At 55.7% G+C, this 26,508-nt stretch overlaps 2 protein-coding genes across 5 annotated transcripts in view; one reads left to right on the top strand and one right to left on the bottom strand.

Moving 5' to 3' along the window:
• On the top strand, nucleotides 1-23,330 carry KATNB1 (katanin regulatory subunit B1). Its single transcript, XM_004371547.1, has 20 exons — nucleotides 1-108; nucleotides 1,220-1,523; nucleotides 6,255-6,385; nucleotides 9,657-9,774; nucleotides 16,591-16,691; nucleotides 17,024-17,065; nucleotides 17,680-17,763; nucleotides 17,960-18,075; nucleotides 18,594-18,665; nucleotides 18,791-18,941; nucleotides 19,102-19,292; nucleotides 19,407-19,537; nucleotides 20,042-20,092; nucleotides 21,130-21,197; nucleotides 21,292-21,411; nucleotides 21,504-21,653; nucleotides 21,961-22,037; nucleotides 22,118-22,192; nucleotides 22,465-22,581; nucleotides 22,903-23,330. Exons 2-20 carry the CDS (start codon nucleotides 1,484-1,486, stop codon nucleotides 23,033-23,035), a joined length of 1,968 nt encoding a protein of 655 aa, XP_004371604.1. The 5' UTR covers nucleotides 1-108; nucleotides 1,220-1,483; the 3' UTR covers nucleotides 23,036-23,330.
• Nucleotides 23,331-25,222: 1,892 nt separating this feature from the next.
• The window catches only part of KIFC3 (kinesin family member C3), a 35,591-nt gene continuing 34,305 nt past the window's right edge, over nucleotides 25,223-26,508 (bottom strand). For all 4 annotated transcript variants that reach the window (XM_004371544.1, XM_004371546.1, XM_004371545.3 and 1 more), the window contains 3 exons: nucleotides 26,227-26,361; nucleotides 25,678-25,786; nucleotides 25,223-25,246 (listed from right to left, as the gene is read on the bottom strand). In XM_004371544.1, the coding sequence (XP_004371601.1) occupies nucleotides 25,242-25,246; nucleotides 25,678-25,786; nucleotides 26,227-26,361 (249 nt within the window). In that variant the 3' untranslated portion in view covers nucleotides 25,223-25,241. The remainder of the gene's footprint in view (nucleotides 25,247-25,677; nucleotides 25,787-26,226; nucleotides 26,362-26,508) is intronic.

Below are 26,508 nucleotides of genomic sequence, written 5' to 3'. Positions count from 1 at the left end.
TTTGTTGTGAGGGTCGGTTGTCAAGCAGCGGCCAATCAGGGCAAGGGATGGAGGCAAGTGGGGGTCTCTCCGGGCGCTGAGCCTCGGCCTCCGGAGCCGCAGCTGCAGGTGAAGTGGGAGAGGGGGGAGGAGGCGAGGGCATGATGGGTCCTGGGCTAGGCCAAGCTGTGTGGGGCTGGGCTGGGCTGCGGCGGTGAGGGCTCCTGGTCCGGGGAGGCAGGAGCCCGTGCCCCGAAAGCTGAGAGGGGTGGAAGGATCAGGCGAGGCCGAGGGGCCAGTCCCAGCCTCCAGACGAGCAGGAACGGTGTGGGGGCCGGAAGGGGCAACTAGGGAGACTGGAAGTAGATCTAAGGGTCTACAGGAGGATGGATAATGAATACTAGAAGCAGGAGAGTGAATGAATGGGGGATACTGGTAGCAGAAGGGGAAGGAGAGTTAAGGGGGCCTGGCGGGGCAGGGCCCAAGTTAGGGGGCCCGGGAGACAGGATGTGCATTAATTAAACACACAGATGGCAGGAAGAAGGGGGAGTGAACGGAGACTAAGGAGACAGAACCTGGGGGCTCAGGAGAAGAGGAATGGAGTGGGAGAGGGTTCGTGGGAAAGAGGTGAGGTGGATGTGAGGGAGGGGTTAGGAGGCCCCACGAGGTGGAGTCATGCCGGTATCTGGAGGCCTAGTCCCCACCACTGCCCGTGGGAATTGCAGGGGACAGGAGTGGGTTCTCATGCCACAAACAGGGAGCTTGGACCCTTAGGGCCCTCCTTGAGGTCCTCCCCAGAAGAGGACCTCAGTGCCTGTCTCAGGGGTACCTCTCACGGCCCCTGCAAAGCTTATCCTCTGACTCCACCCCCCCCCCCTTGCCATACGTCAGGCAGAACAGTGACTCCTAGAAATCCATCTGAACTGCAGACACGTGGTCTTCCCTGCCCCACTGTTGTGGCTGCACTTTAGGCAGCCAGCATCCGGGAGCAGAGCCTCCTGCCATCATCCTGGCCTTTGGGAGGACCTTCTGTTTCCCAGTGTTCCAAGTCACCTTGCTTGAATCTGCAGATTGTCAAACCCAATTTGCAGGACAGCTCCTGGCTCTGGTGGCTTTAGTGGGTGGCTGTCTTTTTCAAGTGGCCTTGGTGATCAGGCCGCTGCAGGTCTGCAACCCCAGGGTTCTCCTGAGCTCCCGCCTCGTGTTTCCTAACAAGCTACCACCTCTGTTTGTGTTCTAGCCCAGTGTTGAGCTGAGATGGCTCAAGTCTGACCTTCCATGATCCCAGATCCCAACGGGCATGCACAGGCTGCTGCTGTAGGTGCTGTTGATGATTTAAAACCACAGAGGAGTGGTGGGCCAGAAGACAAGGGATTCCCTCTGTCTGGATGTGTGGGAACTCCCTGCCAACTTGATTGGTGGATCTGGGGGGGATCCACCCCCACCCCACGAGGAAAGCACGTCTACTTGGTGGGTGGGGCTCCAGGTGCCAACCAGCTGAAGAATGGCCACCCCTGTGGTCACCAAGACGGCCTGGAAGCTGCGTGAGTGGTTTCCTTTGTTCTTTGTCACCCCATTTACCCTCTGAGCCATTTGGTGCTGGGTCACCTGAACCTGCTGCACTGCCTCCGAGTGAGATCAAGATCTGTAAGATGAATCATGACTGTGGCACTTTCTTAGCTGGGTGACATTGGGCAAGTGACTTAACCTCTGTGAGGCTCAGTTTCCTCATCTGTAAAATAGGATAGTCACCCGGACATTCTAGAGTTGCTGTGAGGCCAGACGAGATAATGAACATAAGGCGCTTAACACATGGACTTGTGCTTAACGAGGTCTTTCATTAGTATAATTGTTTTTTCAGAGACCGAAAGATTTCCAGTTAGACTGACAGGTAGGATGGGGCGAGAAATCCTGACAGATGTTCTCGGGCATTTTCAGACATCTCACAAATCGAATTTCCCCCATCAGATAGAGGCATCTTGGGGTGATTAGCTGAGCAGCAGACAGTAAGGGGTGGGCAGAGGGAGGCTGACGGGCCCTGGAATGTAACCCAGCCCGAGCACCAACCTGCACCACCCACCCACTGGTCCTCTGTACTGTTGCTGGATGCTGTTGAGTTGATTTTCTACTCATAGTGACTCAGTGCAACAGAGTAGAACTGCCCCATAGGGTTTTCTAGGCTATAATCTTTACGGGAGCAGATCGCCAGGTCTTTTCTCCCTCAGAACCACTGGGTGGATTTGAACCACCAACCTTTTGGTTAACAGCTGAGTGTTTAATTGTTGAGCCACCAGGGGTCCTTTCCTCTGTACTAGTGGCTCTCAAACTCTAATCTTAAGACACTTTTTTACTCTTAAAATCTGTTGAGGACCCCCCCGCCAGTCCAAAGAGCTTGGACCCTCAGGGCTTGTTACTTAACCCATATGTGGGTTATATCTGTCAATATTTACAACGTTACAAATTAATACTGAGAAATTTTAAAGCAGAAGAATACACAGTCAGACGTGTGATTAGTGAGGGTGTCATCACACCTCATGTGTCCTCTGGAAAACTCCACTGTGTGCCCGTGAGAGGATGAGAGCGCAAAAGGCAAATAACATCTTAGTAGTATGATTACCTCATAATGCTACTAAAGTGTCATTTACCTTTCATGCTCTCATCCTTAGCAGTGTTGTGAAGAGGAGCCCTGGTGACACAGTGGTTAAAAGCGCTTGGCTGTTAACCGAAACATCAGTGGTTCGAACCCACCAGTGGCTCCGTGGCAGAAAGATGTGGCAGTCTGCTTCCATAAAGATTTACAGCCTGGGAAACTCTATGGGGCAGTTCTACTCTGTCTTACAGTAGCACTATAAGTTGGAATCAACTCGACGGCAGTGGGTTTGGTTTTTGGTTTTGTAGATACTTTTGTTGTCCCGGACACCCTGGAAGAGTCTTGAGGACCCCAGGGGCCCCCAGATCATACTTGGAGAACTGCTGCTCTGCACATTGTCACCTCTGTGGGCCCACCTGACCCTGCCTATAGGAATTGGTTGGCATAGATTTGGTGTGCCCAAATCTCCAGGCCCAACTAGCACCGGGGCTGCAGTGAGCTGTCCCTGGCTGTGTTCAGGAGCCTTAGGTGTGCCCAGAGTCCTCAGGAACCCCAGAGCTCCCAGCATCACCCTTCCCCATTGCCCTGTGGAGGAGGAAGGGAGAGCAGGTCATGGGGCAGGGCTCCTCCACTTTCTAACCATGAGACCCTGGGCAAAGCCCTTTGCTGGCCTCAGTTTCCTCATTTGTAAAATGAGAGGTTTGGGCCATTGTCAAATTGTTCCCAAAGCCCTGGGTTCTGGGAGAACCTTGTCATGGGCCCCCAGGAGGGTACACTTGGGACAGAGTGACTTTGTGTTTGTCAGAATTATGTATGCATCCCTTCATCATCAAGTCTTTCCTGAGCACAGAGCTAGGCACTGGGGAGCCTGTGGGGAGCAAAACAGACAAGGTCCTTGTGCACTGGAGCTCAGAGCCTGGAGAGAGTGACAGGCAGGAATTGGGTAACCACACCCACGCCCATCCATCTCTCCTTCTCTAATTCCAAGCTGGCACATGTGCTTTGAGTCAATTAACTAGGTGATAGGGAGCAGGGGAGTATAGTAGGCTTCAGGAACAGCTTGTACAAAGGCCCTGAGGCAGGAAGCGCAGTGCGCTGGAAGGAATGGAAGGAGGCCAGTGGGCTGTAGCATAGCAGTGCAAGGAGTATCGAGCCACATGAGGCTGGTGAGGCTTATAGGGGCCCCTGTCCATGAATCCCAGCCCAAGACCAAGCCACTGAAGTGTTTAAGTGGGAGGTGACATGATCGGGCGTATTGGGCATCTGCTGGTGATTTCATTTGCACAGCAGTTTTCATAGGTATAAAATGACCTCTGACTCCTTGCTAGGGTCTGGTGAGGATCAGAGGGTGCTTGGCCAGCATGGGGTCATTGAAGCCCAGTAATTTGCAACTTTAGTTTGGGTTTCAGGTCCCCATTGCCTCTGGCCAGAAAGCCTAGTGTTCCCCAAATCTGGCAGGGCTGTGAGGCCCAGCTTTGTGCCACCTGGGCTTGGAAAACTGGCATGGGCTGTGCCCCTAGGTGGAGCTGAAGCTGGCAACCTGGCATGGTTGTAGACACTGTGAGGATTATTTGTATTAAAATTGGCACCAAGGCCAGGGCCACCCACCGTTGTTGTCCTTCAGGCCAGGCCAGAGGGGGAGGTCTTGGGCCAGTGCCCTGTGCCCCCAGGTGCCTACATGAGCATCAAGTCAGTCACTGGTCAGGCTGCTTAGAGGAGAGTGGCTGGGCCCTTCCAGAAGGGCTCAACCTCCAAAGCCCCTCAGCCTAGCATCTGTGTTCTGCATGCAGGATGCCGTCTCCCAGGAACATCTGGTCACTGTAGCAGGAACGCAGGAACCTTCTTGCTCTCATTCCGCACTGCCTGCCCAGTGCCAGGCCTGGAGCAGGCCCCCAGGAAATACTTATATCCTAAATGAACGGCAGTCGCTGGGGCAGTAGTCCTGAAGCCTAAAGGCCAGCACGTGCCCACAGAGGCCCAGTGAGGTGGGACCTAATGGGATTTCCTGGGCGGATGAGAGCAGTGCAGGCAACTGTGGCCCCAACAAAGGTCATGGACAGAAGGCAGTGTATGCAGGGAGTGTCTTGGAGAAGGGGAGTGGCTCGTGGCTTGGGGGCAAGGTGCTCAGGGAGAAGGTGGCATGTCCTCCCTGGGCTGGGCGGCCATGTCATTCCAGCATAAGCTCTGGAACAGACCAGTGTCTGTGGCCAGAGCACCCCAGGCTTCTGTGCCTGCGGTGTCTAGCGGACAGAAGGCTCTGTGGGTGAGATGAGGTCTAAAGAGGGCCCAGCTCCCTTGGACCTAAATGGCGGGGTTCCTGAGACCCAGCTGGTGCTTGGGCTTGTTGAGACCTCTCGACCTTGCTAGGATTGTGGCTAGGAGCTGCCCTGAGGTGGGGCGTCTTCTGTGAGGTAGAGCCTGAGCCTGGTCTCTGGGTGTTTGTGAGAGCCCCTCTGAGCCCGGCTGGGCCCAGTTTCCCCACCTCCTGCAGTCTGACACCCACATCACAGAGTCATCTACGCAGGGTGGAGTCTGGAGCTGGGGCACCTGCAACACCCTTTTCCTCACATCACCTAAGCCAGCTTCCCAGTTGCCCCAAGGCACCGTCACATTGGGGTTTTCCCTCTGCCCATGTGAGGAGATCTGTCTTTCCCCTCCTTGTTCTCATGAGGAACTCTCTCAGGGACTGACTCAGAGGCCTGGGCTCACTGCTTGGTTCCTTGCCCATGTCTGTTCCCTTTGGAGACCTGACGATGCCCCTCTGAGGCTTGTCTGCTCTCCCCACTGCGTCCCACCAGTCCAGGCCAGGGGTCCTCGTGGCTGTCTACAAGGACCCCATCTCTCTCTTGTCTGTCATCGCTCACCTCCCGCCCTGTCACCCCAGATCTCTCAGTCTGCTGTCCCCTTGCTCTCCTCATACCCCGCCTGGCGCCCTGGTGTCTAGTGGCACCCTCAGTGACTAGTCTTCAGCCTGCCTAACAACCACGGAGCACTCTCTCCTGACTCGGCAGCCCACGTGCCTTCTCAGTGAATCCTCAGCAACCTATTATCATCCCCATTTAACAGACAAGGAACTCGACACTCAGAGAGGGTGAGTGACTTGCCTAAGGTCACATAGCCAGCAGCAGCAGAGCCCAGAATGCAGATCCGGACTCTGCATCTGTGGGCTGAAGCCCTGTGCAGTCTCACCTGGTGACAGCTTGTCCAGAGCTGACATGAATCATTCTTACAGTGTGTTTCCCAAAGTGGGGTTTGTGTGCCCCTCAAGTGGCGTCTGAAAGGGGCTTAGGTGGTACATAAGTGTATATATTTTAATTTTTTTGTTGTTGTTTTCTTTTTGTGTAATAGAAAAAGTATAATGAATACATCAAATTTATAATTTCACTGATATTATTACTTAAGACAAAGCTAAATAAAAACAGCAAGTCCATATGAAAAATCAATAAATCAATATTACCAGATGATGTGCAGAAAAAGGAAGAAAAATTGTGAGGCTTAAGGGACAGCAATGACTAAAGATGAGAGACAGGCCCGAGCCCTGTCCTGTCAGCAGGTCCTGAGGGAGCCCAAGGGAAGAAGGAGGCAGAGCCCCCCGCCGGACTGCAGGTTCTAGAGCTGGTAGCCGAGCAGGGTGAGGGTCTGCCAGGCCCCCTGACTGTGTCTCCCTCTCCCCTTTCCTGTGTAGAGGAGATCGTCGCCCACGCCAGCAATGTGTCCTCGCTGGTGCTGGGCAAAGGCTCCGGGCGGCTGCTGGCTACAGGCGGGGATGACTGCCGTGTAAACCTGTGGTCCATCAACAAACCCAACTGCATCATGGTGAGCCTCGCCGGCAGTGTGGGGTGGGGAGGGGCTAGAGGGGGTCATGGGCAAGGGCCTGGGAGGGGGACTGTGCAGGTTCTATTGAGCTCAGGGCATTGTATCATTTGGGGGCCCAGCCAGAGAGCATGGGGGGACGCAGCAGGACACCAGTGCTCCCACCTCCTAGCTGTGCGCTCAGGAAGGCCCAGGACAACCCAGGATGGCTGGGACAACCCAGGATGGCTGGGACAGCGGCTAGCCCTCAGGAATGGGAGAGTCACCTGGCAGTGGGACAGAAGCCAGGAGTCTGCATGAGAAAGTTAAAATAAGCCCACAGGCCCGTGGTTGAGCCACGATGTTTGCAGCCCCCCATCCATCTGCCTGCCTGTCAGCTCCATGTGGGTGTTTATTTTCTTGGTTCATCTCCCACCTCATTCTACAAAAAGGATTTCAGCAGACCTGGTTGGAGCTGGTTCGAGAGCTGGTTTTTTAATAGCATCTTCCCCCTAATTGCACAAGTAAGGCATAATCAATGCCCAAAACTTGGAAAACAGAAAAGCGTAAAGGAGGAAAAACCGCAAAAATTAACTACATGTAGTTCCATTATCCAAAGACCACTACAGTTGGTATTTTGGTGTGTGTCCTAGATCCGGATCTCAATATGCATACTTGTACATGTATATGTGTGTATATGTGTGTCTGTATGTGCACGTACACACAGGTGAGTACTACACACACGTACTCATACCCGTTGCCGTTGAGTCAATCCTGACTCACAGTGACCTTGTAGGACAGAGTAGAAATGCCCCATTGGGTTTCCAAAGCTGTAATCTCTACAGAAGTAGACTGCCACATCTTTCTCCCACAGAGTGTCTGGGGGGTTCAAATCACCAGCCTTTTGGTTAGCAGCTGAGTGCTTAACCACTGTGCCACGAGGGCTCCTTACACATATACACATATAAAAATATATTTCCTGAACGCTTATTTTACTTACTCTGGTTTCTAAAAATAACAATGTTGTGAGCATTTTCTCGTGTCAGCAAGTATTCTTTTTCAACCTGATTTGAGTGGCTTCATGGTATTCAGTTGTAGGGAATGAGCCATAATTAGCCACAGCATGGAGGTTGTTTCCAGTTTTTTTGGCTCTTCTAAACCACACTGGGGTGAACATCCTCATCTGCTAAATCTTGGAGCAGATAGGTGATCTACATTAAATCCTAGGGCATGCACTTTTTTAAAGGCTTTCAAAACATCTTGCCAAATTGCCCGCCAGAAATCAAACAGGTGCGGGCCTCTTGCCACCCCCCCGCCCCATTCTTGCCAGCACAGGGTGTTGTCTTTCTTCTGACTCTTGGCCAAATAAAGGGCATGATAAAGAGTGGTGGGAGGTGATATTCATGAGTAGAAGTTTATCACCTTGGTGTTTTTGTGAGACCCAGCAGGAGAAGCTGAGCTCTGACCCAACCCACAGCCAGGGGCCGCTAAGAACAGGATTGAGATTTTTTCTTTAATTTTGTTTTGCTTTGTTTTGGGGGGTTCAAAGTGTTTTGTTTTTTCCCCGAAATGCCAAAGTAACATACACATGTTGAAAAGGCATCAGCAGACTTATAAAACCAGGACTTGAAATGACCGACTGCATGCTCTCACCCCCCTAGGGGAAGCATGGTGAACATTCTGGCGTCTGGCTTTTCAGACTTATGACACCAAGCATAGCCGTGAGCCCCCTGGGGACCAGGCCCCAGCCCCCTTCGCACTCCACCAGCCTTCTCTGTGCCCTCTCCCCTCACTCACCGCCCTTCAGACCCCAGGCCTTCCAATTCCTCAAACCTGCCAAGTCTTTCTCACATTAGGGTTTATAATGTACGTGCATGCAAGTCCCTCTGTAGACTTCTTTCTCTTTATTTTTGAGGAAGTAATACACTCATGCAATTCCAACATTCAGAAGATGCATAGTCAACCATGAGAATTCTTTCTCCCTCCCCCGACCCCCAGCCACCAGAACCCCTCCCTGGAGGTGACTGCAGCTCTCACAGCTTTTTTATGCATATGTGAGCAAATATGGGTGTCTGTTCCCTTCCTCCCCTTTTTCACATAAGTAACATCATACTATATGCACTGTCCTCCATCTTTTTTTCACCTAAAATATTGTGGCGATTGGGCTTTTCACATTTAAAGAGTTGCCCAGTCTTTTGCCGGCCGAGTAGTGTTCCATTGCCTGGGGGTCCATGTTTGACCACGGCTTAGCTAACCAGTTTCCTAGGATGGCCGTTTGTATTGTTTCCAATCTTTTGTTAATTCAGACAACATTGCAGGAAATAGCCTGCATCATTGTTGTTTCATACGTGTTCGAGCAGGTGGAGGGTACGTTCCCAGAGGTGGAATTGCTAGTTCAAAGGGAATGTGCGTTTCTAATGGGAGTATTAGAAATGTCCTCCAGCAGAGTTGCCCTCTATGGGGTTTGTATCCATTTACTCTCCTACAGGTGAAGTTTGGGAGTCAGACAAGCTGCTCGTAACTGGCTTATGGCTGGTTCAGCTCCAGAGTTTCCCCCCACTACCCCCAGCCCCCACGGGCAGTGTTGTCTTAGCAAACACTGAGGTGGTCGCCACTGTGCCTCAGGGTGGCCAGCCCTGGGTGGGGAGTGACAGACACTGTGAACCTCAGGTTCCACCGTCCTCTCCAGAAAGCTGGTGATCCTGCGCCCCTATACCTCAGAGAGGCTGGGCCCAGCCTGGCTCAGCCCTGCCCAGCTCTGCGTTGGCTGAGAACCCGTTGTTCTCCAGCAGAGTCACCTTCCAGGCCCTCTGGGTTCCACCAAGCCTCGGCCTGGCAGGGTCCTCAGTGGGGACAGCCCCTGGGTACCCAGGCATTCCAGAGGGGTGAGACGTGGGCCTCTGCCGAGCCAGGCCTTGGTTCTGCCGTGGTTCACCTCCCAGAGGGGCCTTTGCAGGGCACAGAGTAGAGATGGGGGCAGGGCCTTGGCGGGCAGCATCCCCTTGTCTTGATCACTTGTTTCCCTCTGAGGGGCCCAGGGCTGTTCCTGCAGGAGCGCAGTGGGGGCAGGCAGGGGTTAGAGGCTGACTTGGGTCTGGCCCACTGTAGCCGTGGGAGCTGAGGGGGGAGAAGGGACTGCTCAACCCGTCTGCAGGACAGCTGAGGGTGGCCGCCTTGGAGCACAGCCTCCCTGTTTTAACCACGTCTTGCTGATGCCTTTTCTGGAGACCCAGAATCTGGGGCAGCTGCTAGTCTGTCCGAGCAGTTCACTGAAGCTGCCACCCTCTCTCCACAGAGCCTGACAGGCCACACGTCCCCAGTGGAGAGTGTCCGTCTCAACACCCCCGAGGAGCTCATCGTGGCTGGCTCGCAGTCGGGCTCCATCCGCGTCTGGGACCTGGAAGCTGCCAAAAGTAGGCCTCCTCGCTTGCCTTCCCTCACACACACACCCTGTTCCTCCTTGTCTTCAGCCTCTGATGTCGTGTCCCTTCCTCTGGGAAGCCTTTCCTGACTAGGTTGAGTGCTTCCCTCCTGGAGCACTGACCAGATGGTGTGGTGACCATCCTTCCCCAGCCCTGTCCCCACTCCACCCATTAGCCTGGCAGTGATGTTCACTGCTGCCTCTTAAGTGGGTGGCACCAAGGTGGTGCCCAGGAAATGTTTGAATGAATAACTGGGTGGGTGGGTGGGTGGATGGATGGATGGCTGGATAGGTGAGTGTGTGGGTGGGTAGGTGGACGGATGGAAGGGTAGGTGAGTAGATGAGTGGATAGATGGGTGGGTGAGTGAGTGGATGATGGATGGACAGATGAGTGTATATGTGGATTCAGAACTTGGAAGAAAATCAAATGCCACCAGGGGCCATGTCAGACATGTAAATGGGTGAGGTGGCCGTGTGGTGTCTCTAGAGCTGAGGCGTGTGTGTCCTGACACAGGGTGGCCCCCACACAGATCTGGCTGACTTGCCTACAGGAATGTGGGCCTGTGGTGGCCAGATCTTCTGTTTGCTTGGTTTTGTTTAATTTAATTTTCGTCACTGTAGAAGTTACACGTAGTTTAAAAAGTCAAAGACCGATAGCTCTACAAATAGGAAAAGAAAGCCCCTGCCCTCCTCTGCCCATTCTCCAGAAGCCTCAACTTCCTGTACTTTTAGCTGTTGCTTTTGCTAATTACCTCTGCTTTTTTAAATGACCTGGTTATATTGCAGTTTTTTTCTTTTCTTTTTAAAAACATTTTATACATTAAATATTGGCTCCCTACCCTGAAAGGTGAAAATTTAGTACTCTTATAACTACTACACCCAACTCCCTCACACACATTTCTCCTCCCATTTTCCCAATTATCACCATGTAAATATTCTGTGTTTATATTATAGAGACCATATAGATATCATTCACGGCTGATTATACTTCTTTTCTGTGTATAACTTTCTTTCCCTGGAGTTAATAATCATTCCGTCTCTTTTCATCTGTATGTTTTCTACGTCCCTATTGCTAATTCAAACCTGGATTCTCTGCCAGAAAGTAAACGTCCTTTTGTCATCTATGACCAGCTTGTCTCTCCTTGGAGCCTCTTGTCTTCTGGTCCTTGTGGACCTGGAGCACCCGGACCTGCAGCCCAGCTGTCCTTCTGAGGCCACTGTGTCTCCTTGTTGGGGAATTCTTTCCACCTCTGTGCTGTACCAGGTCGCACGTCCTTGTCTTTCTTGCTTTACTCCCTGTTTTTGATGGAGCACATTCTTTGACAGCTTACTAAGAAAGGTGCCTGACACACAGTTTTGGAGACCTTCCATGGCTGAAAATGACTTTATTCTACTCCCTTCTATTTTTTATTTTTATACTTTGAGTATAGAATTCTACATAGACAAACAGCTGCCGTTGAGTCAGCTCCAATTTCTGGTGACCCTTGCGTACAACACAACAGAACGTTGCCCAATCTTGCATCATTGTCACTGTCACCAGCGTGTGCCAGTCCATCTCACCAAGGGTCTCCCTCACCCTCGCTGGCCCTCTACTTCATCGGGCATGACGTTCTCCTCCAGCAATGAGTTCATCCTGATGACATGTCCACAGCAAATGAGTCGGGTAGTGCTCTGTTGTGATCCACGAGGTTTTCATTAGCTAATTTTGCAGAAGTGCATTGCCAGGCCTTTCTTTCTAGTCTGTCTTAGTCTTAAAACTCCGCTAAAACCACATGTGACCCTACTGGTATTTGATGTACCGGTGGCATAGCTTCCAGAATCACAGCAACATGCAAGCCCCCACAGTACAACAAACTGACAGACAGGTGGTAGAATTCTAGGCTGGAAATCATTTTTCTTCAGAATTTTGAAGAGGCAGTTCCACTGCTTTCTGGCATCCAGGGTTGCTGCTGAGAGGTCCAGTATCGTTCTTATCGTGGATCCTTTGCATAGGACCTGCTTCCCTCTTTTTTGTTCTGTATGACTTTGTCCTCAGTGCTCTGATTTCACCATGACAAACCTTGGTGTGGGTGTCTTTCCATCCTGTGCTAGGTGCCTGCTAGGGTCTTTCCGCCTGGAGACTCCTGCCCTCAGGCCTGGCCAAGTAAAGAACCTTGCCTTCTCTGAAAGGGGCTGCCTCAGCCTTAGCCACGGGCTGCTGCGTGGGATGTGGGTACAGTGTTGCCAGCGCTACAATTTTTCCTGAGAAGTTGGAACCTGGATATTTATGTAGAATCTGCCCATTTTTAAATGTTGACAACATTTTTAAAAAGCACCATGCAGGCCAACACTGAGGCCCGAATAAAACCTGTTTGCTCGCTGCTTTCTGGCAGCCTCTGGTCTGGACCTTCTAGCACTTCAGGCAGGAGGCCACCCGCTGCCTGAAACCCAGGAGAGGAAATGGTGGCGTGGATTTTGCCGAGGCTACTTCTTCTAGAAAAAGGCTCTTCTGACCCAGCTAAGACCTGTAGATTCTTCTGGGCCCTCCTCTGACACGTTCTCAACCTCTGCTGCAGGATGGGGCCGTCCACCTGTGCGTGCCCAGCTCAGGAATGGCAGGGCCTGCTCAGGTAGGTGGTCCATAAGAAGGACCTCGTGGGTGATGCTTGCCTTGACTCCGTGACAGTCTCTTCAGAAAGAGCCCCAGGACCTCCTTGAGAGCAAGCAGGGGCTGCCGGCTCAGCATCTCAGTGGCCTGGTCCTGCTCTTGGCACACACAGGAGCCAGGGAGGAACAAGCCCCAGTTGGCTGGGGCCCCCGACTGATAAAGCGGAAAGGTTTACGCCAAAGGCGGTCAGCTTCCTGGGAGTCCTCCGCCTGGCCCTGAACCCCGCGGACAGCTACTAGTCGTTCACTGAAGAGCAAGGGACAGAGAGGAGCCATGGGCTCCTTGCTCCTGCCCCAGGCTTTCTCAGCCTCAACTATTTCTCTCATGAAGAATATGTGAGGAATTCCTTGGGGTGGCTGAGGAATGAAGACAGAAGCCTTGGAATTCCTGGACCCTGGGCTCCCCACACAGGCCTGGCGACTGCACAGAGCTTGTTACAAACACACATCCTAGACACCACCCCCAGAGAACCTGATTCAGTAGGTCTAGGGTAGCCAGAATCTGGTTTCCAGTAAGCTCCCAGGTAATTCTAACGCAGAGCCAGGTTGGCAGTCCCCCTTATTTGACAGCTGGGCAAATGGAGGCCCAGGGAGGGCACAGAGCTTAGTAAAGACCACACGGCCAGATGGTGGCGGAGCCTAGCACATGAATGCTGGCGTCAGCAGTCATATTCCAGTGCTCTTCATCCTACCAGGCGCTGTCTCCAAGTGTGGGGCTTCCCCGATGGAAGAGAAACTTACCCTCAGCAGCCTCAGCAGGTAAAGCTAAGACCTCAGGCCCACCTCCACCCCCACCCACTACAGCATGGGCAGAAGTGACAGAGTGGTACACTGAGGCCCCTGGTACAGGACGGTCCCTGTGTATCACATTGGTCGCCCTGGAAGGATCAGTGGAGGCTGAGCAGCGCCCTGGCTGGAGATTCTGGAGGTTCCTGCGTGGGGCAGACAGACCCTGGAGGCCCCTCTATGCTGCAGGTCTGGGAGCCTGTGACCAAGTCTGGTTACCAGGAGGCCTCCCAAGCACCCTTCTGGGACAGAAGAGCAAGGGGAGATGTCATGCCAGAAAAAGGCGGCCCTGCCTGCTTTCCCCAGTGCTGCCAGAGGGCGACAGTGGGACTGCCCATCAGGAAGGTAGCCTGTGCTTCCAGCTTCCAGAAGTGAGCAGCCCACGCAGGGGCAGAGCTTGCATCTTCTCAGGGTGGGGCAGGATTTTGAAAGCCTCGCTGTTGATACAGAGCAAGTGGGCTGGCAGGTGGAGCGGAACAGGAGCCAGCATGCGTCTGTCCCCTCCAGGCCCTGCACTGGCATCTCCACTGCGTTCCCGAGGCCTCCTTGGCCAGGAACACGTGACTGGTCCCTGAGTGGCACAAGGGTATGACAGGAGCGAGGAGGGACAGCTGCTCAGCTGAATTAGATGGTCACTCGACAGACAAGGTGCCTTGTCAGACTCCATCAAGGATGCAAAGGTGGCTTGGTCCCAGCTCCGGCACCCAGCCGGCGTCTACTGCCGAGAGCCATGAGTAGGACAGATCGAGGCAGTGGACAGGGCACGGCGGAGTGAACTTTATCCTCAAGGCAGATAATAACTGTAGCTACTAACTTTACCCTGCTCTTCCCATCTCTGCCTTGTAAAGGATGCTGCTTAAGCGTTGGACTGCCTGGCTGACTTCTGGCACTGCGCCTGGCCCTTTGACTTTAGGCAGTGCTTAACCCTGTGAGCCCTAGGCCCTGGCCCACCTCCTGGGCTGCAGGGTGACTCAGTAAACTAGTGTGCAGAAAGACTCAGCCCCAATCTCAGCATACGGGACATGCTTGGCAGCCAGCCTGGGGAAGAGGGAGGGGCCCTGATGGCCATGGGCAGTGGGGCCAGAAGAGCGGGAACTAGGGTGTGTGCTCAGAGGCCTGAGGAGGAGGAGAGGCAGTCCAGCTCGGGGACAGGCAGGAGAGGATGAAGGATGGCCTTTTTGTGGGAAGAAATGAGGACAGGAATACTTACAACAGGCATTTACTAAGAACTTCCTGTGTGGCAGGCCCATGCTAAGACTTTGTCTGTTTCCTTACTTAATTCTGACCGTGACCCAGTACAAGGCTCAGACAAGGTGAGTGATTACCCAGGGTCACACAGCAAGTGAGGAGCAGAGCCAGGCCCCATCCCAGTTCTCTCTGGCTCCAGAGCCCACAGCCTGACCTTGTGGGGTGGAGAAGATCAGACAGTCTCCCCTTGGGAAACGCCTTAGAGCTCACTCATCCTACCCAGTGCTTGAATCTCATCTCTGCTGTCCGGAAGCATTAACAGCTGGAGCCCGCTTGAACACCTCCTCTAATAGGGAGCTCACTACCTCACAAGGTGCCCCATTTCAGCTTGCCTCAAACCTCAGGATGGCTGGAGTCCTATTCCCCTTGGCCCCAGCACCCATGGGTGATCAGTTTCATTCAGAAAGTGGAATTATAAATCTCTTAAAAAGCAGGACACATGAGGCTGAAGAGAAGCGACACATTTGAGTGGTACCAGAGAATGAGACAGAAGCGCCTGGCCACAGAGCTGCCTGCAGTGCTCTGAAGGATGAGAGGTGTGGTTTCCTGGGGCAGCGGTGTGTGACCACCACCCTCCCCCAAGTCACTTCTTCCCGACCTTCTCTCACTTCTCACAGCACATCAGACTTGTCTTCACTAGCTGCTGAGGCTGCTTATGTACATCCAAACACCTCATGGGATTTGGTTCCTTAGTTTGGAGCTTTAGGATCATGGTTTCATGGGACATTCCAGTTAATTGGCCTAATAACGCATTTAGCATTTTTGTTCTGCCTTCTAGTTCGTTGCGTAGTGCCTGGGATCTTAAAAGCTTGCAAGTGGCCATCCTAGGCACAACAGTTGATCTCTATTCACCTGCAGCAGCAGAGGAAGAAGGAGAGTCAGGCACAGGAGGAGGATATGGAATGTGTGGCTAATTGCCTCCATGAGCAACTGCTTCCTTTGCCACGAGACCAGAAGAACTGGATGGTGCCCGGCTACCATTACTGAGCATTTTGATCAGAGATTCCATAGAAGAATCCTGATCAAAGGGGAAAAAGTACAGATCAGAATGTCTAATTCTCATGTACTCCAGACTTTCTGGAGCCATGGAAGCTGGCTGAACCCCTGAAACTGTTGCCCTGAGATAATCTTTAAACCTTAAACCAAAAATATCCCCCAAGTCATCTTAAAACCAAACAATAGTTTAACTAGTAAAAAATGTCTGTCTTGAGCATTATGCTCTTTTAAGAACTATCTGTATGGGATCAAAGTGACAACAGCAACTTAATAGATTAGATAGGAACCTTAGGGGCAGTAAGTTCATATTAGTGAGGGAGGAACAACTCAGAAAAGGAGGGTGAGAATGGTTGCGCAACTCAAAGAATATAATCAATGTCACTAAATGGTAAATGTAGAAACCATTGAATTGGTATATGCTTTGCTGTGTATATTTTTAACAACAATAAAATAAATAAAATTTAAAGAGAAGAAAAAAAAATACCTTCACTGCCACCCTGAAAAGATCCCTTAGCCAGGGGACACCCCAGAGGATCAGTGTGAGCACCAGGGCTACCCCAGACCTGCCCTCTGCTTGCCTGTCTTGGAGTTTTTGTCCACCACTTCCCTCTGCCTAACACACCCTCCCCTCATCCTCCACCCACTGACAGCCTGTTGAAATGCCACCTCCTCCATAAAGCCCTCCCAGATTTCTCTGCCCAACCAAGCAGCTCTTCCCCAGCTTGAGCCTCCCCTGCATCTCTCTCCTTGCGCTCTCTTGGGCCCTGTAGACTGGAGCTCCATGCCCACGGGGCCAGAATTGAGTGCAGTAGTTCCCTGGCACTGCTGACCCTGGCTCCGCTCGTTTCGGAACACACGGAGGTGCTGTCTGTGGGCAGCGGGAAGTGTTTCCTGGGGGCTTGGATAATGGCAGAAATGGCTGTCATTTCCCAGAAGAAAAATAAGAAACTTAGTCGATAGTGTGCTAGGACTCTGGTTAATTTTCTTTTTGCTGATTTTTAAATCTGTGTTATCGTTCTGTTTTTTTGTGTGATTAATATTAAAACACACACACAAACTAACAAAACAGCCCTCTCTCTACTGGCGTCTTGTTCGCCTCTCACGCCATTATCTTTGCTTGCTTCCTGGGTAGTTCTGCGCACACTCATGGGACACAAAGCCAACATCTGCAGCCTGGACTTCCACCCGTACGGCGAGTTTGTAGCCTCCGGTTCGCAGGACACGAACATCAAGGTGAGGCACCACGCCCGTGTCTCCCGTGGGCTGGGGCTGTGTGTCCCCCTGAGGAGCCGGGCCTTTGGCTCTGTCTCAGGGGTCTTCCTCACTGAGGTAGAGTCCATACTCTCCAAGAGAAGGGCGACATGGAGGCATTTGCCAGACATTTCTGTCTAGCGAGCAGTTTTCACAGCTCTGGTGTTTTCGGGCGTCCTGGCTGGAGGTGCACAGAGCCTCTCTCTGCTCACGGCCACATGCTGCACTTCAGGCCAGGCTCCCGCGCTGAGCTTGACTCGTGGCTGTGGTCATGGCCTCTCCTGACTCCGTCCCTCCTCTTCTCTCCTCCACAGCTCTGGGACATCAGGAGGAAAGGCTGTGTCTTCCGGTACAGGGTGAGGACGACCACCTCTGTGGGTCATTCCACAAGCACCGTATAGGCGTTGAGCATTGACTGGGTGGTGCCAGCCGCAGGGGGTGGGAGGCTGCTGTCTAACACGGGTGAGAACCTGAAAAACTAGATGCCAGAGGAGAAAGAAGCGTGAATCTGCAGGGAAGGAGGAGCACCATGGGTGGTCGATCTTGAGCTTGTCTGCATCCCCCGAGCTGCATTCACCACATTGCACTGCACACTCTGGGTTTGCAGGCAGGTGACAGGTGTCATGAGTGGAGGGGCTCCTGTTCATGTGAATTTGAAAGCGCTAGGTTTAACACAGTATTTGTAGAAGTTTTCAGAGCTTTTGGCATTAAGAAAGAATGCATTTAACTCCCCAAGAGGTGTCATAAGATACATCACGTCCCAAACTTGTATGAGCACGCAGTTTTGATCTTCTGGAGCGTCCTGCAGAACTGGAGTCCATGGAGAAGTGCCCCGAACAGCTCCCGCACACGGCCGTCTGCCCCCTCTGCGCCTGCTCCCTGGGAAGGCACTGCATGTCGGGGGTGTTGGGGAGAGAAGCCCACTGGGCCCTGGCCCTAGCGTGAACTTGGGGCTCTGTCCTCTCTGCAGGGACACAGCCAGGCTGTGAGGTGTCTCCGGTTCAGCCCTGACGGGAAGTGGTTGGCCTCAGCCGCAGATGACCACACAGTGAAGGTAGCCTGGGCCCCAGGGTTGGGGGCTGGGTCCGCTGATCGCCCCCAGGCCGAGTCCTCTCCCATTTCCTGACTGGGCTTGTATGTGGAGTAGAAGGTGGTTTGTGGACAGAGAGCTCCACTGGAGCAGAGGGAGAGCAGGCAGCCTGGGTGCCCCGCCTGGCCATTGATCCCCACCCCACCCCCTGCCCCGCCAGCTCTGGGATCTGACCGCTGGCAAGATGATGTCCGAGTTCCCTGGCCACACGGGGCCCGTCAACGTGGTAGAGTTTCACCCCAACGAGTACCTGCTGGCATCTGGCAGCTCTGACAGGTGAGAAGAAGGAGCTTTGCCTGTGACTGCTGTTCTCGCCCTCTGCCCTCTGTGTGTGTGTATCCGGTCCCAATCTGTCGTTCTGTCCCAGGGTGTTACACACCTGGTAAGCCTGCCTTGGGCCCTATCCCATCTCTCCCTCGGCTCTGGTTCCCCAGCCCATGTCCTGAGCCTGGGCCTTCACAGGCATGTCAGGTTCCAAGGCCCTCAGTGGGGACACACTCTGCACGGAGGCCCTGGGCTGCAGGGCCATGGCCACCTGCCCACTGGCTGAGCTGCAGCAGGACCCGGGTAAACAGCAGTGCTGTCACTCTAGTCCCCAGCGTGCTGCCAGCCCTGAGCACCCTGGGCTGATGGAGAGGGACATGGGCAACAGGCCGTCCCTGGCAGGGGCAAGGGCTCAGCTTCTGATGCTCCATGCCCTCTCCTGCCTGTGCCCCTGGCCTCAGGCCCAGGGGGAGAGGTTTCTGGAGAGGAGCGGGGGCTGGTTTCCCAGCACAACGTGGCTGCCTTTGCAGGACGATCCGCTTCTGGGATCTGGAGAAATTCCAGGTGGTGAGCTGCATTGAAGGGGAGCCGGGGCCTGTCAGGTACGCAGGCAGTTGCCCACCGGTACTTCTGCTCCTTCCTGTCCTGGGCTCCCCTCAGGCTCTTGGGTTTCTTAGGGTGGGGCCAGGCTGGAGGCCCCAGACCCACAGCCGCTTCTCGCCTGCAGGAGTGTTCTCTTCAACCCCGACGGCTGCTGCCTGTACAGCGGCTGCCAGGACTCACTTCGCGTCTACGGCTGGGAGCCCGAGCGCTGCTTCGACGTGGTCCTAGTCAGCTGGGGCAAGGTGGCTGACCTGGCCATCTGCAACGACCAGCTGGTGAGAGAGCCCATGCTCTTGCCCGCCCGGGCCACCGCCCTGCCTCCACCTCTGGCCCTGCCTCCACCTCTGGCCCCCTCCTCCTACCCCTCCCTGCTGGGATCTTGCCTGCGGAGCCCCCAGCCCCCAGTCCCATACCCAGCTCTGCTTCTTCCTGCAGATAGGCGTGGCCTTCTCCCAGAGCAACGTCTCCTCTTATGTGGTGGACCTGACGCGGGTCACCAGGACAGGCACGGTGGCCCAGGACCCTGTGCAGGACAGCCAGCCCCTGGCGCAGCAGCCGCTCAACCCCAGCGCCCCCCTTCGGCGCATCTACGAGCGGCCCAGCACCACCTGCAGCAAGCCTCAGAGGTGGGGCACTGGGGGTGCAGCAGAGGCCGGCCCCTCACAGGGAGGGCTGCCAGGATCCCAGCCCTGGGCCTCACCAGGAGCCCTGGCTTCCTTTGGGCTTGGCCTGCCCCCCAGGGTGAAGCAGAACTCGGAGAGCGAGCGCCGCAGCCCCAGCAGCGAGGACGACCGGGACGAGCGGGAGTCTCGAGCTGAGATCCAGAATGCGGAGGACTACAATGAGATCTTCCAGCCCAAGAACAGCATCAGTGAGCCCCGGCCTACCCCATGGGGCAGCTAACTGAGGGATCTGGGACAGGCACCGGGCTGGGCTCTTCATCTGCCCTCTGATCCCTGGTGTCCCTCTCTGTGAAGTGGAGTCAGGGGCCTTTCCAGGGTTGGCACTGATGTGGCTCTGCGTCCCTTCATTCCTAGCCTGCAGCTGGGCCCAGGGCTCTCTGTCCTCACTGTGCCCTCAAGGGACTGAGGGTAGGAACCTGGGCATTCCCTGGCAGAGGCCAGTACCCACTCTGCCCCTTGCCCTGCCCTGCCCTGCCCTGAGCAAAGGAAGGCCTGTGGTGTGTGGGCTGGGAAGGAGCAGGGCTGAGGGTCCATGGAGCTGGGAACAGATCATAGCTGTGTGCCTAGGAACCACTTTTCATCCCCCACATCCTGACACAGCCCTTGGCCCCAGGCGCCCTGGCAATGAGGGCTCCCAGACAGGAGGGCCCTAGGCTGGCCAAGGTGAGCCCTTAGCTTGTTTGCCTCTGCAGGTCGGACACCACCCCACAGAAGTGAGCCCTTCCCTGCGCCCCCAGAGGATGGTGAGTCAGAGGTCAGAGCCTGGCCTCCTGTGTCCCTGGTCCCCCTCCCATCCCCTCTCTTCATGAGCAGTGTGACAACTGGACCCCTCCACCCAGACGAGCTTCCTCCTCCCGACGCCTGTCCCATCTCATGTCATGACCTCTAACTTCTATCCCACTGGACCTTATCCTTCCATGTACCTAAAAGCACCTACTGTGTACTGGCGCTGGGCTAGGCCCTGGTGGTTGAGAGAACAGGCAGGTGGGTCCTCCCCTCAGGAGCTCACACCCTAGTGAGGAGAGCAAGCGGGCAGCAGACCACCCCACAGATTGCTCTACACGTGGGGTCCTCGCTGTGGAGGAAAGAACAGGGTGTGGGGAAAGAAGTTAGGGGCCGTGGTAGATAAGGGCCGGTTGGGAACCTTTGAGGAGGGGCAGCTAAGCTGAGGCCTTAGGGCTAGGTGAGGAGAAAGGGTAGAGCCTCCAGTGGGAAAAGGAGCCAAGAGGAGGTGCGGGGGTAGTGCAGGAACTGGGGGGCTTTGTCCTGAGGGCAGTGGGATGCCGGCTGGAGGATTTAAGACGGGAGAAAACATGACCTGCTCTGTGACTGGAGTAGAAGGGACAGAGGCGTGGACCCGCAGAGCATCTCTCCCTCACCCAGCTTTCCCCTTAAGGGACCGTCTTCTCCGCCCCCCTCTTGTGTCTGGATTTCTTAAGAGCCTCTCCCCTCCTCTTCCACTTCCATTTCACCATCCACTCAGTGCCAGCCCCCTCCCACCCCCCATTCCTAGTGAGTTGACAGGATCACCGCACCCTGGGTCCCATACACAAATAGTGCTTGACCCCTGTCTGGGGCCAGACCCAGAGCTGGGGTTAGAGGACGTGCAGCAGATGAGATAGACCCAGCCCCTGTACCCCTGCACTGCCAGCCTTTCTCCTCCCAGCTCCCTGCTCCCTCCTCCCCAATTAGAGATGCTGCCCAGAGTCCCCTCGAGCCCTGCCTCTTCCTGCCAGTCCCTGATGCTGGCCTGACCCAGCCATCTTCTCGTTTGCCTCAGACACAGCCCCAGCAAAGGAGGCAGCAAAGCCTAGCCCCACCATGGACGTCCAGTTCCCGATGCCAAACGTACGTAGGGTAGAGAGGGCTGGGCGGGGCCTCCCTTGCTGGGATTAGAGAGGGAGGCCTCAGGCTGTGTCCACTGAACTTCGGCCCCCTGCAGCTCGAGGTCCCACCCCGGCCCCCGGTCATCTCCTCCACACCTGCACCCAAGGCCGAGCCTGCCATCATCCCTGCCACCCGGAACGAGCCCATCGGGCTCAAGGCCTCCGACTTCCTGCCCGTGAGTGGGGGTCCAGCCTGAGGGCTGGGGTAGGAGTGGGCAGACCTTTGCTGCTTGCTCCGTGCCAGCTTCTGGGCTCCCGTTCCTTGCAGGCTGTGAAGATCCCCCAGCAGGCAGAGCTGGTCGACGAGGATGCCATGTCCCAGATCCGCAAAGGCCACGACACCATGTGTGTGGTGCTCACCAGCCGCCACAAGAACCTGGACACAGTGCGGGCCGTGTGGACCACGGGTGACATCAAGGCAAGTGCCACCCCCCACCACATGGGCCTCACTCCCGACCCGCCACCTGCCTGCCCTGGGCTTAGGGTTGAACCGGGTCAGGGGGCCTCTGTCATCACACTGTGATTGACTATTTCTTCCATCATGTTCGTCACCAGCTGCCGTTTATTGAGCGCCTAGTGTGTGCCTGGCCTTCCGCTCCTCATTTTAGGTGCCTTCTTGTTAACACCCTACAGCAGACCCCTTCGTCGCAGCACACGCACGCTCACACCTACGCGGGGGCCACAGTGTCCCCAGGCCCCTCTGATGGATGCCCTGTTTTCCACAGACGTCAGTGGACTCTGCAGTGGCCATCAATGACCTGTCGGTGGTGGTGGACCTCCTCAACATCGTCAACCAGAAAGCGTAAGCGGCCGCAGTGGGTGGCGTGGGCAGAGCAGGCAGGCCTGGGCTCTGACAGCACCATGTCCCTGCCCTCTCCCCAGCTCCCTGTGGAAGCTGGACCTGTGCACCACAGTCCTGCCGCAGATCGAGAAGCTTCTGCAGAGCAAGTATGAGAGGTACGTGGGTAGCCATGCCTACCCCACAGCAGGGCTGGGGGTGGGGCAGGACGGTGCCTCCAGGGACTACAGGAAAGGCCCTAAGGGCCTGGGTGCCCAGGCAAGGTGTCTGTGAAGCATTGCTGTCCCCTCCAGGTTCCTGGTCCTGTGTGTGTCTGTCTCTGCCCCCTCTGTCTTTGGATGCCTTGCTCCCTGCTTATCTTTCTGTGTGTGGCTTTGTGTTCCTCTGGGTCCATGTTCCTGGGACTCCTTCCACCTGCCTGCCCCTGAAGCTATGTCCAGACAGGCTGCACCTCCCTGAAGCTGATCCTGCAGCGGTTTCTGCCCCTAATCACTGACATCCTGGCGGCTCCGCCCTCTGTGGGTGTGGACATCAGTCGTGAGGAGAGGTGAAGGGCCAGGCGGGGTGTGTGTTGGGGCGGGGGTGCTGTGCCAAGTGAAGGGACACAGGCCTGGGGGCCTGGGCCCCACCTGGTGCTGGCCCTGCTAAAACATAGAGGACATATGATCTGGGGCAGTGGGGTGGTGTAGGGCAGCGGGGTACCGACCTGGCCCTGGCCCTGAGCCCTGGCATGACCTGGATAGGTCCTGCACTCTGGACCTCAGCCTTGCTCTGGGAAGGGGGGCTAGAGTGGTTGGGACAGGAAAGGCCAGGTGGGGCCCCCAATGGCCACGCGGCCAGCCTCCTCAGGCGCTGTTCCTCTGCACAGGCTACACAAGTGCCGGCTCTGCTACAAGCAGCTCAGGAGCATCAGTGGCCTTGTCAAGAGCAAGTCCAGCCTGAGTGGCCGCCACGGCAGCGCCTTCCGAGAACTGCGCCTGCTCATGGCCAGTTTGGACTGAGGGGCCCGGTGGGTGGGGGCGTCCAGTAGCCCGCGGAGCCCGGCCTCTGCTCCCACGCCTGTCCTTGTGTGCCCACTGGCCTATGAGCCTCTGCCTGGCCCCCACTGCTGCCCTGCGGCTGCCCCAAAGGAGGTGGCACTGGACCACTGGCCACCTCCACAGCCCCGGACTCTGAGACAACTCTTTCCAGTAACAGCTTTGCCCAACTCTTGCTTCTTGGGGCCGCGAGCCGAGCCCTGGGGCTGTTGCTGTAATTTATAAGGTGAATTTTATTAAATTTGTAACTATTCCCCGGTTTCCTTGCGGGGAGCAGCATCGTCTGGCCACTGCAGCTCTCCCAAGCCAGCATCCTGCCCTGGTCTCTTCAGGCCAACCACTCCTGGCTTCAAGCTCCAGAGACAGCGCCAGGCTGCACGGCCAGCAGAGGGGAGCAGAGCGACGAACTGGCCTGGAAAGGGCCAAACTCAGACTCTTGTTCTCAGGGAGGAGGGGGAGGCAGCAACCCCACCCCCCAGGACTTGGAGAAACAGGGTGAGGGGCCCCAGCAGCCCATCCCCCATTCTGGCCCCACTCCCAGTTGTCCTAGGAACCCACCAAGGCTGGCAGGTGCCCGGGGCCAACAGCTGTACACTGCAGGGTGCCAGACCCCATCCTCTCAGGCATGGCCACCACCAGCTGGCCCAGAGCCCAGCACTCCCCCCACCCTCCCAAGCATGCCTCTAGGGACAGGACTGGAGGGCAGCTGCCGTCCTCTGAGGAGGGCTCTGAGTAAGAGCCCCAGTGCTGTCTGGCCAGAATGAGCTCCTCTGACCCAGCGGTCATCCCTGAGAGGGTTGGGTGCAGCCTCAAGATTTGGCCCCTTCCCCTCCAAGGCAGCAGCTGTCGGCTTCCATCCCAGTCAGGGAGGGAGAACCCCACAGAGCCCTGCACGGTTCCCACAAGGCTGTAAGCCAACACAACCACCATGGTGGGGTGGGGTGGGGCCCACGTGAGGCCAGTGCACTTAGGAGGAGCAAAGCCAGGCCACCGGAGTCTGGCAGCCGAGTTTGAACTCCAACCGTGAATCTGACAAGCCTCTGAACAGCCTAGTTTCCCACCTATGACATGGAGGTGTCATACAGTCTGTTATAGCCCCTGGCACACAGTAGGCGCCTAATAACAGCACACATGAACACAAGCAATAGAAAAAGGCAGCCAGACAAGCCAGCAGCGGGGTGTCACCAGGACCTGCTCCCTGGGGCCTGATGGTGAGGGGTGCATGAGACCGACTCTCAGACCACACGTGTAAAAAGACCTTTTATTTTAAGAAGTAAAAATGGCCACGTTTCCAAAAGTTCTTAAATAGGAATTCAGAGAGAAAAATGGCACGAGGCCAGTGAGCAAGGAGAGAACCCGGTGTCAGGCGGGGGCGGGGGGGTCACAAACCCCCACCCGCCGGCCTCCTCTGCCAGCCATAAATATGGCCCACCCGGAGCAGGGCGGGCCAGCTCTGATGTACACCTAGGAACACTATGTACACGCCCCACTGTGGGAGCCCCTCCTCGGAGGGATGGGGGCCAGGGCTGCCCCTTGGTACCCACTGACCCAGCCCAGTTCCTATGGCCCAGTTCTAGTGCTTTCCTGGAGGCATCTCAGCCCACCCACCAGAGGGGCCGTCCAGCTCTTGCAGCCTCAGAGAGGACCTGGGCAGCCCAGGGAGAGGCACGCCTCCCACACACCCCTGCCCTCCCCGCAAGGGCCCGACTCTGATGGCCGGGTCTGCCCTTCCAGCCCACGCCACTGGTGCCCAGAGCCACAGCCAAGAGACGTATTTCCTTTGGAACATGTTTCTCATCTCTGAGGGGAGAGGGGCCTCCACGCATCACTTCCGCCTCCTGGGGTCCTGGTGCTTCAGCAGGAGCGGCCAGCAAGGCCCTGGGACCCAGTCCTGGCCCCACAGGGTGGGCACGTCCATCACACAGGCACCGGCCTTGACTTTCCTGCAGGAGGGGCAGAGGGGAATGGTCAATTTCTCATCTACTTGCCCGCGGCCCACAGCAGGTGTGGCCGAGAGCAGGAGGGAGCCCAGCAGAAGCACACAGACAGCAGGCAGCAGAAGGACCCAGCTCTCAGCGGGCGAACTCCCCAGTGCAGGCCTGCAACCCAAGGCGGGCAGGGAAGCCCTGGGCCACAGCCCACACTCACCTGGACACTGCAGCCCCAGCCGTCAGGCTGAAATCAAAGCGACAGGCATCTCACTGTGGGCTGGCCTCAGCCAGGATCCCACAGGACCCTGCTGCCCTTACCCAAGTGGGGTCAAGCAGGGGCCTGGAGCCCTGGACTTGAGCCCTGTGGCCAAGCCTCACTCCTCATCTGAGAAATGGGCATGACCCCTGCTCTTTCCACCCACCAGGGAGCTGAGGGACAGGATAGGGCATGCCAGGCCAGCTTTGGAGGGAGTGAACTGCATGAACTCCCCAGTCTGGCCTCAGACTTCTCATCTGTAAAGTGGACACAGTACTGTCTGCCCTGACTACTTCCCAGGGGCTGGGGAGGCTGGGAAAGACTCTGGAGAAGTTTTATAAACTTAAAAAAAGAAAAGAAAAAGCCCGCCGTCCCATCGAGGAGGCTCCCCTGCAACGGTCCACTCCCAAAAGGCTCACCTGAGGGCTGCAGCTTCCTTCGGATGGAGCCAGGGCGGCTAGAGGTCCCGGAGCCGGGGGCTGAGTGAGCTCGTGCTGAGGTCTGTGGCGTCTGGCAAGCAGGTTCCCACTGTGGCAGGGAAGGGCAGGTGGGCTGGGAGCCCTGCTCCTCCCTTCTGTCCCCCTCTGCCGTACCCTACTTCCCCAGCCTCCTGAACCTCAAGTTCCTCATCTGCAAAATGCACATAAGTATACCTGCCTTACCAAATTCTTGCAAGAATTAAATGAGATAATGCATATACAGAAGTAAAGTAGTTACAGAGCACCGCCTGTGTGTGCCAGGCCGCGCTCCCCAAACTAGCTGATGACCCCTGCAAGGACCCTGGAGGCCAAGAAGAAACACTTGGACTAAACAGGCTACTGGGCTTGGGTTCAAATTCTACCTCCACTCCTTTGTGGCATCTTCCCCTTCACTCTCACTCCAGGCTCAGTTCCCCACCCCTTCCTGCTCATGACCGGGAAGCCTCTAACCCACTGTGGCCTGAGACAGGCCTGTGGCAATGGCTGTACCTCCAGATGCTCCTGGCTCGACCAGGACACGAGTTCTGCCCGGCGGGACACGGGGCCCAGCTCCACAGAGCGTACCCTCTCAGCAAACTTGAGGGAATAGAGCGTCTCGCTGGTGTTCTTCTCCACGGGGGACACCTGTTGGAGTTGGGGGGAACACACAAGAGCTCACTCCCCACCCAGTCTGGCCACTGTCCACACAGGACTCGAGAGGGTGGCGTGGTCACAGCTCACAGCTGGAGACTCTAGAAGGCATCCTGGAGAAGACTGAGCGGGAGAAGGAGT

The sequence above is a fragment of the Trichechus manatus genome, unplaced genomic scaffold (assembly GCF_000243295.1).
Source record: "Trichechus manatus latirostris isolate Lorelei unplaced genomic scaffold, TriManLat1.0 scaffold00014, whole genome shotgun sequence".
In the NCBI taxonomy this organism is placed as follows: Eukaryota; Metazoa; Chordata; class Mammalia; order Sirenia; family Trichechidae; genus Trichechus; species Trichechus manatus.
Note: the sequence above shows the minus strand (reverse complement) of the source record. Positions and strands in the feature narration are given on the sequence as shown.